The sequence below is a fragment of the Medicago sativa genome, chromosome 1, assembly GCF_051527215.1.
Source record: "Medicago sativa cultivar Bolivia chromosome 1, Bolivia_mono, whole genome shotgun sequence".
Classification (NCBI taxonomy): Eukaryota; Viridiplantae; Streptophyta; class Magnoliopsida; order Fabales; family Fabaceae; genus Medicago; species Medicago sativa.
Window position 1 is genome coordinate 3,444,473 of NC_140749.1, and position 13,765 is coordinate 3,458,237.

General features: G+C 29.6%; 1 protein-coding gene across 3 annotated transcripts; it reads right to left on the reverse strand.

Moving 5' to 3' along the window:
• Positions 1-107: 107 nt before the first annotated feature.
• On the reverse strand, positions 108-6,965 carry LOC146951794 (DEAD-box ATP-dependent RNA helicase 10-like). 3 transcript variants are annotated; one of them, XM_085755846.1, is made up of 16 exons: positions 6,679-6,965; positions 6,512-6,581; positions 6,366-6,428; positions 6,202-6,282; positions 5,985-6,104; positions 5,471-5,512; positions 4,930-5,004; positions 4,245-4,391; positions 4,012-4,149; positions 3,838-3,937; positions 3,638-3,726; positions 3,292-3,342; positions 2,920-2,955; positions 2,166-2,213; positions 1,770-1,817; positions 108-353 (listed from the first exon to the last, which is right to left on the reverse strand). In XM_085755846.1, exons 1-15 carry the CDS (start codon positions 6,930-6,932, stop codon positions 1,785-1,787), a joined length of 1,347 nt encoding a protein of 448 aa, XP_085611972.1. In that variant the 5' UTR covers positions 6,933-6,965; the 3' UTR covers positions 108-353; positions 1,770-1,784. The 3 variants fall into 3 exon arrangements, with proteins under 3 accessions (XP_085611972.1, XP_085611983.1, XP_085611994.1); XM_085755857.1 differs by lacking the exon at positions 2,920-2,955; XM_085755868.1 differs by lacking the exons at positions 108-353; positions 1,770-1,817; positions 2,166-2,213; positions 2,920-2,955 and adding an exon at positions 2,973-2,993.
• Between the last annotated feature and the right edge of the window lie 6,800 nt (positions 6,966-13,765).

A 13,765-nucleotide genomic window follows, 5' to 3' on the forward strand; every position in this document is an offset into this window, starting at 1 on the left:
TTGTCTCTCAATCCATGCTACGGCTGAATCAATAGGTATTCTGTAGCATATCTCTAGCTAAACTCGTTTGCTAGGATTTATTTGCGAATTAGCTGCGAAAATGGGCGTAGCAAATCACATATTTTCTTGTAGTGAACAATAGAGTCGAGTCGTGGTATTGTTTCGTCAATCATCACATAAAAACAACGCTGAAGCAGTAGGCTTAAGATCATAAATGGTTATAAATCCTCTAAGAAACAAAAGGAAAGGATTGACAGTAAGAAAAACAAGTTAGAGCTACATAGCATATTTATGTAAGTTTGAAATAACCAACTTCCATGTTAAAATGATATGCAATACATTGAAGCTGAATCCTGCCAACAAACAAAACAAAAAGAAATACACATCAACAACCAAATGATGGAATAAAATATAAAACAGCAAAAATAAACGCCATTAAGTAATTCCCAAATAACTAAAAATCAGCACACAAGTATTCTCCATTAACTGTAAAAGAGTCGTGTAATGTTACACCACCCATCATTGACCTAAACTTTGATTGCAAAGAATGTCTTTAAAAAGAACTAGTCTAAATACCCGGCGTTGCCCGGGTTAATTATTATAAGCAAATTTTTGTGTTCGGGCAAACATAAATATATTAGGTTGAAATAATTTAAATTCATAAATAAAATTCATTAAGCAACATAACATATTAATGGTTAAAATCATTTAACCAACAAATATTGACTTTAGTTTCGCACCTAAATAAGCTATCAATACTTGGCTTATAGTGGTAGAAAATAATATTCATAGTCTACATCATAAATAAAATAATATGTTAAAAGGGATAATATGTTGCCATAAAATAAAATTTTAAAGACGTATGAAAATAAAGAAGTATGAGAATATTTGGTTTAAAGTTATTGGACTTCAGGAATATTAACATTAATTATTGTAAAAAAAAAAAGTCTACAGAAACAATAGATATATACAAAAGATTGACAAAACATGGAATGAAAAGCGAGCAGAAATATTAGGGATTACTGCATTTTAGAGGGAATTTGTTAGGTTAAATTAATGCGATGCATTTTAGATGGAATTTGTTAGGTTAAATTGCTGCTAACCTAATACAGCATTTTAGAGGGAAATTATTATGTTAAGTTGCTGCAGACCTAATAAAATTAAAAAAAAGGCAAGAGGATATGAATGAAATTGGTGCGATGCATTTTTTTAGATGGAATTTGTTAGGTTAAATAATTGCAAACCTAATAAAGCAAATGAGTGGGAAAAAATTAGGTTAAGTTGCTGCGGACGTAACAAAACTAATAAATAAGGATGCATTTTTTTAGATGGAATTTGTTAGGTTAAATAATTGCAAACCTAATAAAGCAAATGAGCGGGAAAAAATTAGGTTAAGTTGCTGCAGACGTAACAAAATTAATAAATAAGGATATCTAGGATAAGTTGAACAAACGATATCCAACTTCAAATGAGAGAAATGTAGAAACATTAAAAACACAGAAATAACTAATCAACTAATCAACATGATGCAGTCATAACCAAAAAGATCACTCAAACGAGATCAGCAGAAAAAGCAAATTCTTCATGTTTTAATTTGAAAAACAACCACATTTATTTATACCAATTAAAATTTTCCTTATTAGTTTGCTGTATTTTCATAATAGTCCCAATGAAAGCATTAAAATCAACTGAAGTGTAACAAATATTAATCTTTCAAGGGAGAGTGTAATTTTCCTTATGAATAATATTTGTTAATATTACGGCTGTACCTTCACATGATTCCTTTAAGAAAGACTTGAGACCACTGTGGCCTGAACCTGAAATCAAAGAGATCAATTTTCCCTGTTACTACAATTGCAAATTTGAAGATAAATAAATCACACCATCAAGCATTTGTAGTAATACAAGCAGTGTATATATCATGTATTATTATAACAAAATATAAGATATTCAACCAAGAATAATATGGTTAAATACTTTTTAAAATATATTAAAATTTTAAATAACATATAAAGTATAAACCACCAACCAAAATTTATGTTCATTGGAGTTTGACAAAATAAAAGAAACAAAAAAAGAAATCATACAATAAGAGATATAAATGATAACTATGTAAAGTGAAAAATAAAGTAAAAGACCGATTGATTTAGTCGTTGTAGTACAACCTTCTCTGGAAAATATCCTTCGGGCTTCCAATCAGATTCTTTCATTTCCTACATAAATAAAATACAAACAATTAAGTATTTAGAAAAGTAATAATTAAGTTAAATAATTTAATATATCCAATAATATAATAACAATTCATGCATCTTTTCATACATTCATTTTTATCTAGTTATCGGACACATTAGATACACATCAATCTATATAGAATAAAAAAAATTACAAACAACATCAATTTACATATCTTTAAAATATACTACATTTCCATGAAAGATGCTTGAAATTACATTTCCATCCAGATAAAATAAATATGTTACACAAAATTCTATTATATGTTACACAAAATTTTATTATAATGTATATAAACAAACTAACGAGCTCACGGTGGGGGTTTGGTAGCTTAATTAGTTGGAGCTAACGATTAAAGGAGTTGGAAGGTCCCGGGTTCAAACCTTTGTGAAGTAGAAAAATACTAACCTAAATACTAATCACTAACATTATTGGCCGTTTCAACAAAAAACTTTTTTTTAGGGAAAAAAACTATCAAGACTTTAAAAGATGAGGTAATAAAATTTATATTTTCTTCTTTGGAACTTCACCCAAAACCATCATTTCATTTTCAACATTCCTAAATTTAGGTCTGTTAGTCCCTAAGAAAGCATTAAAACCAACTAAAGTATAACAAATTTTAATCTTTAAAACAAGAAAATGTAAATTTCCATATTAATATAATATTTGCTAATATAATAGTTGTACCTTGACTAGATTTTCAAAATTCAAGATCTTTTTGACCTGAAATCACATGAGAGCAATTTTCCATATTACTACAACTGAAAATTTGAAGATATATAATTTACACAACAAGCAATGCAAAAAAAATGTATTATTATAACAAAATATAAGATATTCAACCAATAGTAACATGATTAAATACTTTTTAAAATATATCTAAAAGTTTAAAATCTATATAAAGTATAAACCACCAACCATAATTTATGTTCATTGGAGTTTGACAAAATAAAAGAGAAACTAAACGAAATTATATAATTAGAGATAAAAATGATAACTCTATAAAGTGAATTGAACATGAAAGTACAAGAATGATTGATTTAATCGGTGTACTACAACCTCTTCTTCTACTAAATATCCTCCACTCTTCCAAACGGATTCTTTCATTTCCTACACAAATAAAATACAAACAATTAAGTATTTAGAAAAGTAAATAAGATGAGAATAGACCAAGTTCAAATCACTCATCATAATATAATATGATATAATATATCCAATAATAATATAATCACAATTCATGCATCTTTTCATACATTCCTTTTTATCTAGTTACCGGACTCATCAATTATAACAATGAAGACAAATAAGCAAAATCACAAAACTAAACTTTTCTATGTAAAAATGGAAATAAACAGGAAAACTAAAAATAGCCTAAAGCGCAACTATGCTCAGTACGTAAATTTACCTCTTGTGCTAATTTTTTAGCCTCACTAACACGCCCTTCCAAAAGCAAAACTTCCTCAAATGGTGCAGTATACAATGGTAGCTTCTTGCCTAAAAAAAGTAATACTTGTACCAATTATATACTATGACACTTCTGTTCTTTAAAATGGCAAAGTAAAGGAAAAGATGGCAAAGTAAAGGCAAAGAGCATACACTCCTCACCTATATGTTTCTCTATCATTCTGAATCGCCGCTCTTCATTTGGGATCACAAAGGAAATGACATTAACTGGAGCAATCCATCCCACGCGGTACATATAATCCTGTAGATCACACAATCATGAATATACTAAAATGCGTAAACAAAAGTATAAAAGCATTATATAGCACATCTTACGTTTGGATCATAAGGAATGTTGCAGTTAATCACCATATCTACCGGTGGAATATCTAGTCCCTTACTAGCTAACTCACTACAAAGGAGAATGTTGAACTCCCCAGACTTGAACGCATTCAAGGCTCCAAGTTTCTTTGCCTATAAAAAATTATTATATTAATAAGAATTAGGCATATTTCTTGTTGTCGGTTTAGAAGAAATTAATTATAACACAGGACCTATAGTAAAGTTACCTGACTCATATAACTAATAATTGGGATGACTTTGAAACCAAGATTCTTAAGAATCAAAGCCAGAAGAAGCGTTTTACCACAATGCTGAGTGTATACCATTGATGTTCTTCCGGTCATTTCAGTGAGAATGTATACGAGATAGCAATCCTGTGCAAGAAGCATGAAATTGATGAACACCATCAATGCAATCATAAATAATAATATTTTCTTATTCACAAAACCCAAAACTAATGAAATTTTTTAATTTACTTCTTTTAACTCCAAATAGCCAATTTGTTAGAAGTATTCAATACAAACATTTCCTTAATAGTCTGAGTGTTGTTTCTTGTGCATATACAAACATTTCCTTAATAGTCTGAGTGTTGTTTCTTGTGCATCAAACAACATAATCCAAAATCATATTCAGTATTAAACTAAATAAAATACTTCTACTTTTCTAAATATATTGTATTTGTGCAATGTTTCATTGATTGTATTATTGTATGTCTCTGGTCTAGTACAAAGCAAGCAGCATATATATTCTAATTATACCATGTGTTAAATCATTGAATATAAAATTGGCTCGAAATTTCAAAGAATTTTCCCCTCAACAAAAGTAGAATGAAATAGCCTTTAGACCGACTTCGTTGGGATAAGAATCAAATAATAAGAAATTCAACATTATTTTGATAAGGAGAAGAGAAACCTTATGATAAACTTGCATAAAGCAACCTTGCTGCTGCAGTGTGTCCGGAATAGAATATTTGGACGATAGATCAATCTATACAAAATAAAAAAATTGCAAATAGCATCGGTGTACATACGGGTAAAACACAACTCCTCATGAAAGATGTTTAAAATTACACTTCCCTCCGGATGAAATAATATGTTACACTACAGCCCATTTTAATGTATATAAACCAACCGAGGAGAAAACCACCTAAGGAAACTTTTCCTTTCTTTAGAATTTTCAACGTAATCAAGAAAAGCTCACTTCAAAAGCATCATTTCATTTTCTACATCCCCTAACATCCATTTTATTAACTTCCATTTATCTGCTTTGAAATAAAGTTCAAAACTAACTTCCACTTATTAATACTAATTAAAATTGTCCTTGTTGGTCTGCTGTATTTTCCTAATAGTCCATAAGAAAAAGGCATTAAAACCAACTAAAGTGTAACAAATATTAATCTTTCAAAGGGGAGAGTGTAATTTTCCTTATGAACTTGTAAACATTACGGTTGTACCTTCACAGGATTCCTTAAACACATACTTTGGATGGTATAGACCTGAAATCATGAGAGTGCAATTATACCTATTATTAAAACTGTAAATTTGAAGATAAAAAAATTACACAATCAAGCATATGTAGTATATAAGCCTTGCATAAAAAATGTATTACAATAACAAAATATCAAATATTCGACCAAGAATGGTAGGATTAAATACTTTGAGCTTGGGAGACTTTATCAAATTTGGTTATAAATACTAGAATAATAGGTTGACTCAGCAATAGTAACAACAATGGTTATAAGTTATAACTAACTATGCAGCTATGCATATACATAAAGCAATAAAATGCTATGCGAAGAAGCTTTCTGAAAGGGCCTGTATTTTAATGCATGCCATATCAGAGAATATGTACAGAAAAGGTTTATTTAAATGTTAAGATAGCATATCTGGCTAATGCTATAGGAAAAAGGACTTAACAGCTAATAATATATATTAAGTGCAATGTAGTTAATAAACCTACATATTTACCTTATCTGTCATTTTAGATGAAAAAAGAAATGTTCTCCGCTCACTAGGAATCACTCGTAAAATATCATTTAGTTGTTCCTGAACGCGATCCTTCAACAGCAGATGTGCGTCATGTATGACCTGCTCAAAAGGCAGAGAAGACAAATTAGTAAAGACAAGATATATGAAATATTTTATTTTGAAATGTAAAAACGTTATTCAATCAATCAAATCATACCAGGTGTTTTAAACTAGCAAGAGCAAGAGAAAATCCTTGGGTGTGTTGTATGTGTTTAAAGACTTGTACAGGGGTCCCGACCTTGAAGAGTAAGAAATAAAAAATTAGAAGTCATGGTAAATTGAAATAATAAAATTTCAAGATCGTAATGTAACAACACTTACAATAATATGAGGTTGCTGTGAAATCAGACTGGATTGATATACCAAGTCACTGGCTTCAAATAGCTATAGAAAATAGGTTGTGTTAGTAACGAGCAGCATATGATAATGACATAAAATTCTTTGGAAAAAAAGGTATTAGAACTCACCCGAGCAACCTTGAGACCAAATTGAGAACCTAGATCTTCAAAGTTGTTAGCAATTTGTAAACCAAGGTCCCTAGTTTGATTGTTTGTTTAAGAAAAAGGTTAGTTAGATAAAAATAAAAATGAGTGATGAGATAAATAAATGATTATGATTAGTAATAAGTAAGTACTTTGTGGGAGAGAGCACAAAAGCAAAGAAAGGGTTAGGGTTGGGTCCAGCTTCTAAGAGGGCCTGCAATATATAAAGAACAAAAGCTCCAGCCTTGCCAGAACGTGGTTGGGAAATTCCAAACACGTCATCTTTACCTTGTAGCGCAAGGGGAATCAGTTCTCTCTGAATCTTAAGCGGAAAATACCAACACAGTTGTTTTTCACAAGCTTCCGCCAATTCAGAAGATAAGCCCAGGTCTGTGAATGATTTCATTTCTTCTAACCTAATCTATGAATTAATGCATACGATTTCTCCTGAACGTCGTGTTTTTTATTTTATCGTGCTATTGGATTGGTATCCCAGCAACTTATTATTATTATATGCAGTACTCTATCTGGGTTTGGTTGGGTTGGGTCGAATCGGATCGGACCCATGTTGGTCAATCCAATAAAATTAAGAACCCGCTAAGTTTTTTTATTTTACTTTTATTTTTTTATTTATTTGAACCTTACATGTGCAACTGAGTTAAGCTCACGAAGACCCTAAAGTTATCTATTTTGTGATTATTGTCTCATCTTAATCATTTGACACATCGTCATATTTTTACCCTTTTCTATCTTTTGTAAAAAAAAAAATCATATTTAGAGAAAAAAGAAAATAATTGTCAAAAAGATTAATTAAGGTCATTTTGTATTAAAATATTCTTTTTATATTTATATTCTTTTTTTATGGTGGCCGAGGTTCGAACCTCAGACCTTGTAATATTCTTTTTATATTTATATTCTTTTTTTATGTTTATGGTGGCTGAGGTTCGAGCCTTGTATATAGTTAGTTGCATCTTTTTTTTTTGTGGTGGTCAGAGTTCGAACCCCGGACCTTGCATATTATTATGCATTGTCTATACCAACTGAGTCAAGCTCACATTGACATATAGTTAGTTGCATTTTTTTTTGTAGTGGCTGTGGTTTGAACCATTACTTCCATTTGCCATTTCACATTCTAAGTAGTCTCTTATCATGAATGGAAAGGTAAAATTGCTTCTGAAAATACAACCACGCTTTTTATCAAAATTTTTAAAAAGTATTAAATAATGCTGCAACTAGCGGTGGACGTCGTACGGTTTCGGTCTGTTTTCGGTTGAAAAATAGCATTCCGTTCATAACCACGGTTAATATATATCAATCCATTTCTGTCCGTTTTAGAGCTCGGTTTAGTCGGTGTCGGTTGTTTCGGGTGACGGATTGGATCGGACGGTTTGCACGGTTTATGTTGAAACTAAGTAAAACATTAAAAAAAAATACCGCTGTCAAGATTGGGAATCATGGTCACCGCTCACCTCCATCAAATATGGGAGAAGAGAGTTGCAGACACACACAGAAAAGAGATGTAAAAAAATAAGAAGTTTATATAAGAAAAATGAGAGAGGTTTCTTTGTGCTACAAAGGTAGAAAAATTCATGATGTGGAACCATGATCATGAATGAATACATGAAGGGTGGGGTTTGGTATGCACAAATATAAGATTTGTGCACCATGCACAACTTGTGCATTTAAGAGCTGAAATCAATTTTCGGCCATTGATTTATTAATATAAAACTCCAACGGTTGAGATCTGTGCTGTTAAAGGGATGGGTGACCTGCTGATGTTGCTGTTGCTACAGTACCGCGGGTCCCACTAGTTGATTAAATCGGAATATTTTAATTGTTTTTTTTGCAAATGTTGTATTGGGCTTATATAACAAAATGAGGCCCATAAGAAAATGTTGTATTGGGCTTAATGGTAAAAGGGAATTATTAAATTTTCCATAAATCTTAATATAAATTAAATATACAATTAATCATTATTAAAAATTAAATATACAATAAATCATATTTATAAATTAAATATAAATTAAATTGACATATTTATAAATTAAATATAAATTAAATTGAAAATGAATAAAAAGTTAGTAGAAGTTGTTGAAGCAAATTGAGAAAATTTAATAATTGGATAAAAATTTAGTAATTAGATTGTTTATCATGTTTTGAAAATTTAGATAATTGGATAAAAATTTAGTAATTGGATTTTTGTTTTAATTTTCGAAAATTTAGAATATGAATAAATTGGGCAAAAAATAGACAGTTCATCCAGTCACACTATTATAAATAGTGCGTGTGATGTATATTAAAGACCACATAGATAATTTATTGAATAAATCTAAAAAATTTACTTTTGCTTATTTTGGTGACCGAAGTGTGTACATAATTGTTGAATGGGTTAAGGTAAATGAACATTAAAATACGCAAAACATTTATTCGTTAGCCAGTTTGAGTTTTTGTATTTTTAAGAATTTCTTTTTGCATTTTTTATTCTTGAGTTTATTTAATTACACTATTATTATGTTATTTTCATTTCAATGTGTTTAAAAAATAGTTGTAATTTGTTATGTATATTGAATTTATAAATTAATTTTAATAATAACGATAAAATTAATTAAATACAAACCACGTAGTGAATATCTTGATTAATCAATTAACATTTATACAAGTACTTTCCGTATAAGATTCTTATTATTAGGGTAAGAGTTGTGGGTTTGATTAGTCGTTGTGACCTATTGATCTAACTATTAGAGCAGTTTAGGTCGAAGATTATTGTCGTTAGGGTTAGAGTTACAGGCTTGATTAGTCGCTAAAGATGTTGATTAGTCATTGAATGTGCATCTAAGTACTTTCACTACAAGATTCTTTCAGTTAGGGTAAGAGTTGTGAGTTTGATGAATCGTTTTGAAGTCTTTGTAGTAGTTTAGGTCTAAGAAACTTGTCATTATGGTTAGAGTTGTGAGCTTGGTTAGTCGATAGATAGTTGGATTAGTCGATTAAAGAGTTTTGATTAGTCATCGATCATTGATCCAACTTTTTTGACTCTAGGATTATTCCAGTTAAGGTAAGAGTTGTGAGTTTGATAAGTCGTTGTAACATCTTTGAATTAGTTTAGGTCTAAGAAACTTGTCATTATGGTTGTCGTTAGGGTTAGAGGTGAAAGCTTGGTTAGTGGATAACAAGATTTTGATTAGTAAGTGATCGTTCATCTAAGTACTCTGTCTCCAAGATTATTTATGTTAGGGTAAGAGTTGTGAGTTTCATCAGTCGTTCTGAAGTATTTGAAGTAGTTTAGGTCGAGGAATCTTGTCATTAGGGTTAGAGTTGTCCTCTAAAAATTCCATCTTCACTTTTGGTCCCTCCTTTAAAGTAAACTCACATGTAGAATTCATATTTTTGAATAAAATTTTGCAGAAAAATTCATAATATTATAAGAATCATTCCCAAAAAAAATTAGAATTTTTTAACAAAACAAGAATTTAATATGAATTTTTATATTTTTTACGGTTAAAAATTCATATTTAATTTATGTTTTGTTAAAAAATTCTAATTTTTTTTTGGGAATTTTTTTTCTAATATTCTTCACATATCTGCCAAATTTTATTAAAAAAATACCAAAATTAACTTTAAAATGGGGACTAAAAGTAGTGATTGAAAATTTTATAGTAGTGATTAAAAAATGCTAAAAATATTTTCCAGATTTAAAAGAAAAATATTTTCCAATTTTTTTTTTGTAAAAAAAATTTAAATTAATTTTCCAGATTTTAAAAAAAAAATTCCTGAATTTTTTTTCAAATTTTTTAGAATTTTTTTTATTTTTGAAAATTAATGTTCTAATTTTTTATTTCTAAATTAATATAAATGTATTTATTAGGAATGCTAAAAGAGTGCCCCGGGAGCACTCGTTAACACAAGACCCTTATAATTAATCAGAATAATATTTTTCCCTGTTCATTGTTCAGCTATATTTTGTTAGAGTGAAATGTGAACAACAAATTTGACAGTGTCATCATATATTGGGTTGCATGTGGATGTGTTTTATTGGAGACAATTGTATTGAGTCCATTCGATCGTGTTTGAATGGTTATGATTAAGAAATATCAAATCATTGACTAGTTGTAAATGATGATCAAACGGTTGTTATTGAAAGTTGTAATGGTATTGAAAACAGAGAGCAATTTACATAGGTGATGTTCAGAAAAGTTGACAGTGAATTCAGTGCTTTTTGACAGTGTTGGTCGTTGCGTGTCCAATGTTCATTGTTTTGCTGGAAAGATGGTTGCCATGGACAGTACACATAGTGGTGATTCTTTAAATATTAATAAATGTAGAAACAATACAAAGAAATTAATTAGAAAGTAAAATATAGAAATAATCATCAGTTTTAATATTTGATTATGAAATAATGAGGTTTTATTTTATTTGAAGATAATTTTTCTTTCATGTTATTGAAAAATTTAATAGTAATTGACAATTTACAGTACAAAGTAATTTAGTTTTTTTGATAATATAAACTAAATTTTCGATAATATGAAATAAATATTGTTTATAATCTAAAAATTTTCGATATTAGGGTTGGACTTTATTTGGTAATCCTTTTCAAATTCATTCCTTCTATCAGGGTTGAATAAATTAGTTCTTGTAAAAAAAATTAAGTTAGTTGTCTTTTTTGGAAAAAAATTAAATTAGTTTAGTTAACTACGTTTGTGTTTGGTTCTGCGGCAAAGATAATTGAGTTTAATAGAATTGATTTTGAAAGAATTGATTTTAGTTAAACGTGAGTTTGTCAAACTTGATTTATGTTTGGACACACCAACATAAAATTGATTCTTATGAGTTGTGAGTTAGATTAGTCGTTCATGTTTCTATTTTTCACAATTTCATTCATTCTACTAGGGTTGAACTTTATTTGATCTTCCTTTTTAAATTCATCATTTTTTCTATTTTTCACAATTTCATTCCTTCTACCAGGGTTGAACTTTATTTGATCTTCCTTTTCAAATTCATCATTTTTCTAAATTCCACAATTTTATTCCTTCTATTAGGGTTGAACTTAATTGGATCTTCCTTTTCAAATTTTTCTAATTTTCAGAATTTCATTCCTTCTATTGTGTTTGCTGAAGTAATATGTTCCAAACCCTAACCTTAGTTGAAGGAATAATATTTTCTAAATCCATCAATTTTCTAAACTCTAACCCTAGTTGAAGGAATAATATCATTGAAAATAAAACGTGGACTCAAACTAAATCAGGTCTTTCCTTAAATTAAACCAAAATTTGTGTTGCAATATGACTTAATTGGACTAAGATCAAACAAAAAATGAAAATTTAATATTTTAAAATATGTTAAGAGACAAATCGAACATAATCTTATATGCTAACGTTTGTATTGATATTTTAGTTAAAAAATATGGTCAATGTATGTCATGTAAATGACACACCTTACAAAAATGCAAAACATATTTTAAAAAGGAAGGAGTATAATTTTCCACACAAAAATAAACGAGAATATGTTATTTTAAAATATAGTTTGTCCCCAAATAGAATAATAATAATAATATACTTTTTTTTAATATACTTTTTTTTATAGGGAATAATAATAATAATAATGATAATAATAATAATAATAATAATATATAAAATCGCCAAAAAAAGAAAGAATAATATATATATATATATATATATATATATATATATATATATATATATCCCTAAAAAAGAAATACACACATATATATATAATATATTCACGTGTCAATAATACAAAACAAAACTATACCAAAAGGATCAGAATAATAATTTGTATTACACTACCAAAAAAAAAAAGAATAATAATTGGTATTTATTGGACATGATTTTTTTTTTTTTGAACTTTGGGACGCAATATGTTTTACGTTTTCAGAAAGGAAAAAAAAAACTAATAACCAAATCTGGGGGTGTAATAATTAAGGGAGGTCAGTTAGCAAAAACAGACAATCAATATTCACATTAAAATATGTTTCAATTTTTTTATTGTTTTTGTTACAGCAGGTTAGCAACCCACAGCTGTCCTTCATATTACAACTTGTGCATGGTGCACAACTTTAACATTTGTGCATTCTAAATGCCACCTACATGAAGTCCTGAACTCCATTTCCACTTTGTTTGCTATCTTCACTGTGTTTCCTCACCCCACACACAGAAAGAGATGATCTTTTTTTTTTTACCAAAAAAGAGATGATCTTTTAATGGTTATTTTATTTATTAATGTTTATGTAAAAATGGCACATGCAAGTCACGTGATATATTAAAGAAACACAAAATATAAAATCTCAGCCACTCAAGTTTATATAATATAATCCATGTGCATTGAATCCAACAGCTACTAAGCTTCCATGTCAGCAATCCTAGTGAATCCAAATCCAATACAACAAACATATAGTAGCTATCTTCTTCTCCGATGGTTCTACCTCCCTTCCTTTTATACTGTCGCGGCCAGAAACACATGCAAGCATCACTACCAACTACGAAAACATCCTCAAAATTACCATATCGCATACATCTATCGGTCGGTTCGGTCACCGTATGACTCCTTTCTCCCAACCGAACTCGACCAACGGTACCCATCACAACCCCTGAAAATACCCCGTCAAACCCAAACAACCAATTGAAACCGACCGCACGGGTGACGGGTCTCGTGGGTCGGCCGGATTCGGTCGGACAACAGAATTTTGTCCACCCCTAGCTGCAACTGCGTGTAAGCATTGTTTACTAGGTTCATTTGACCTTTTTAAGAATCTTGCAGATTTGTTCGACCAGAAAAAAAGAATCTTGCAGATTTAAATTGAACAATTCAAAATGCAAATTGAAAATCTGAACAAATACTAGTTTAATTGCCAAGATCATGAGTAATTAAGTGTTAGTAAAGAAATATTCACACAAAATACCATTGACTGCCAGTTATAACTAAAATCATACACTAGAGGCTTAGTATATTCATGTTAGGATCTTAACTTTGCTTAGCTGTTATATTTTCAAAATCCAAAACTGGACTCAACCTTATATTGTTCTCAAATACTAAGAATTAATGAATTATCCAAAAACTAAATGGGAAGGGCAAAAGAGGAGACAAGAACATGTCCGAGAATATGACCACGACAAACCCCTAAGCTTAGAAAATGAAGTTTCCGCGGGCACAAGGTGAAAGTACCCCAGTTAGTCTATATTCATCTCAAATGCAGGATATTTAGGCACCTATTGGCAGCATCAA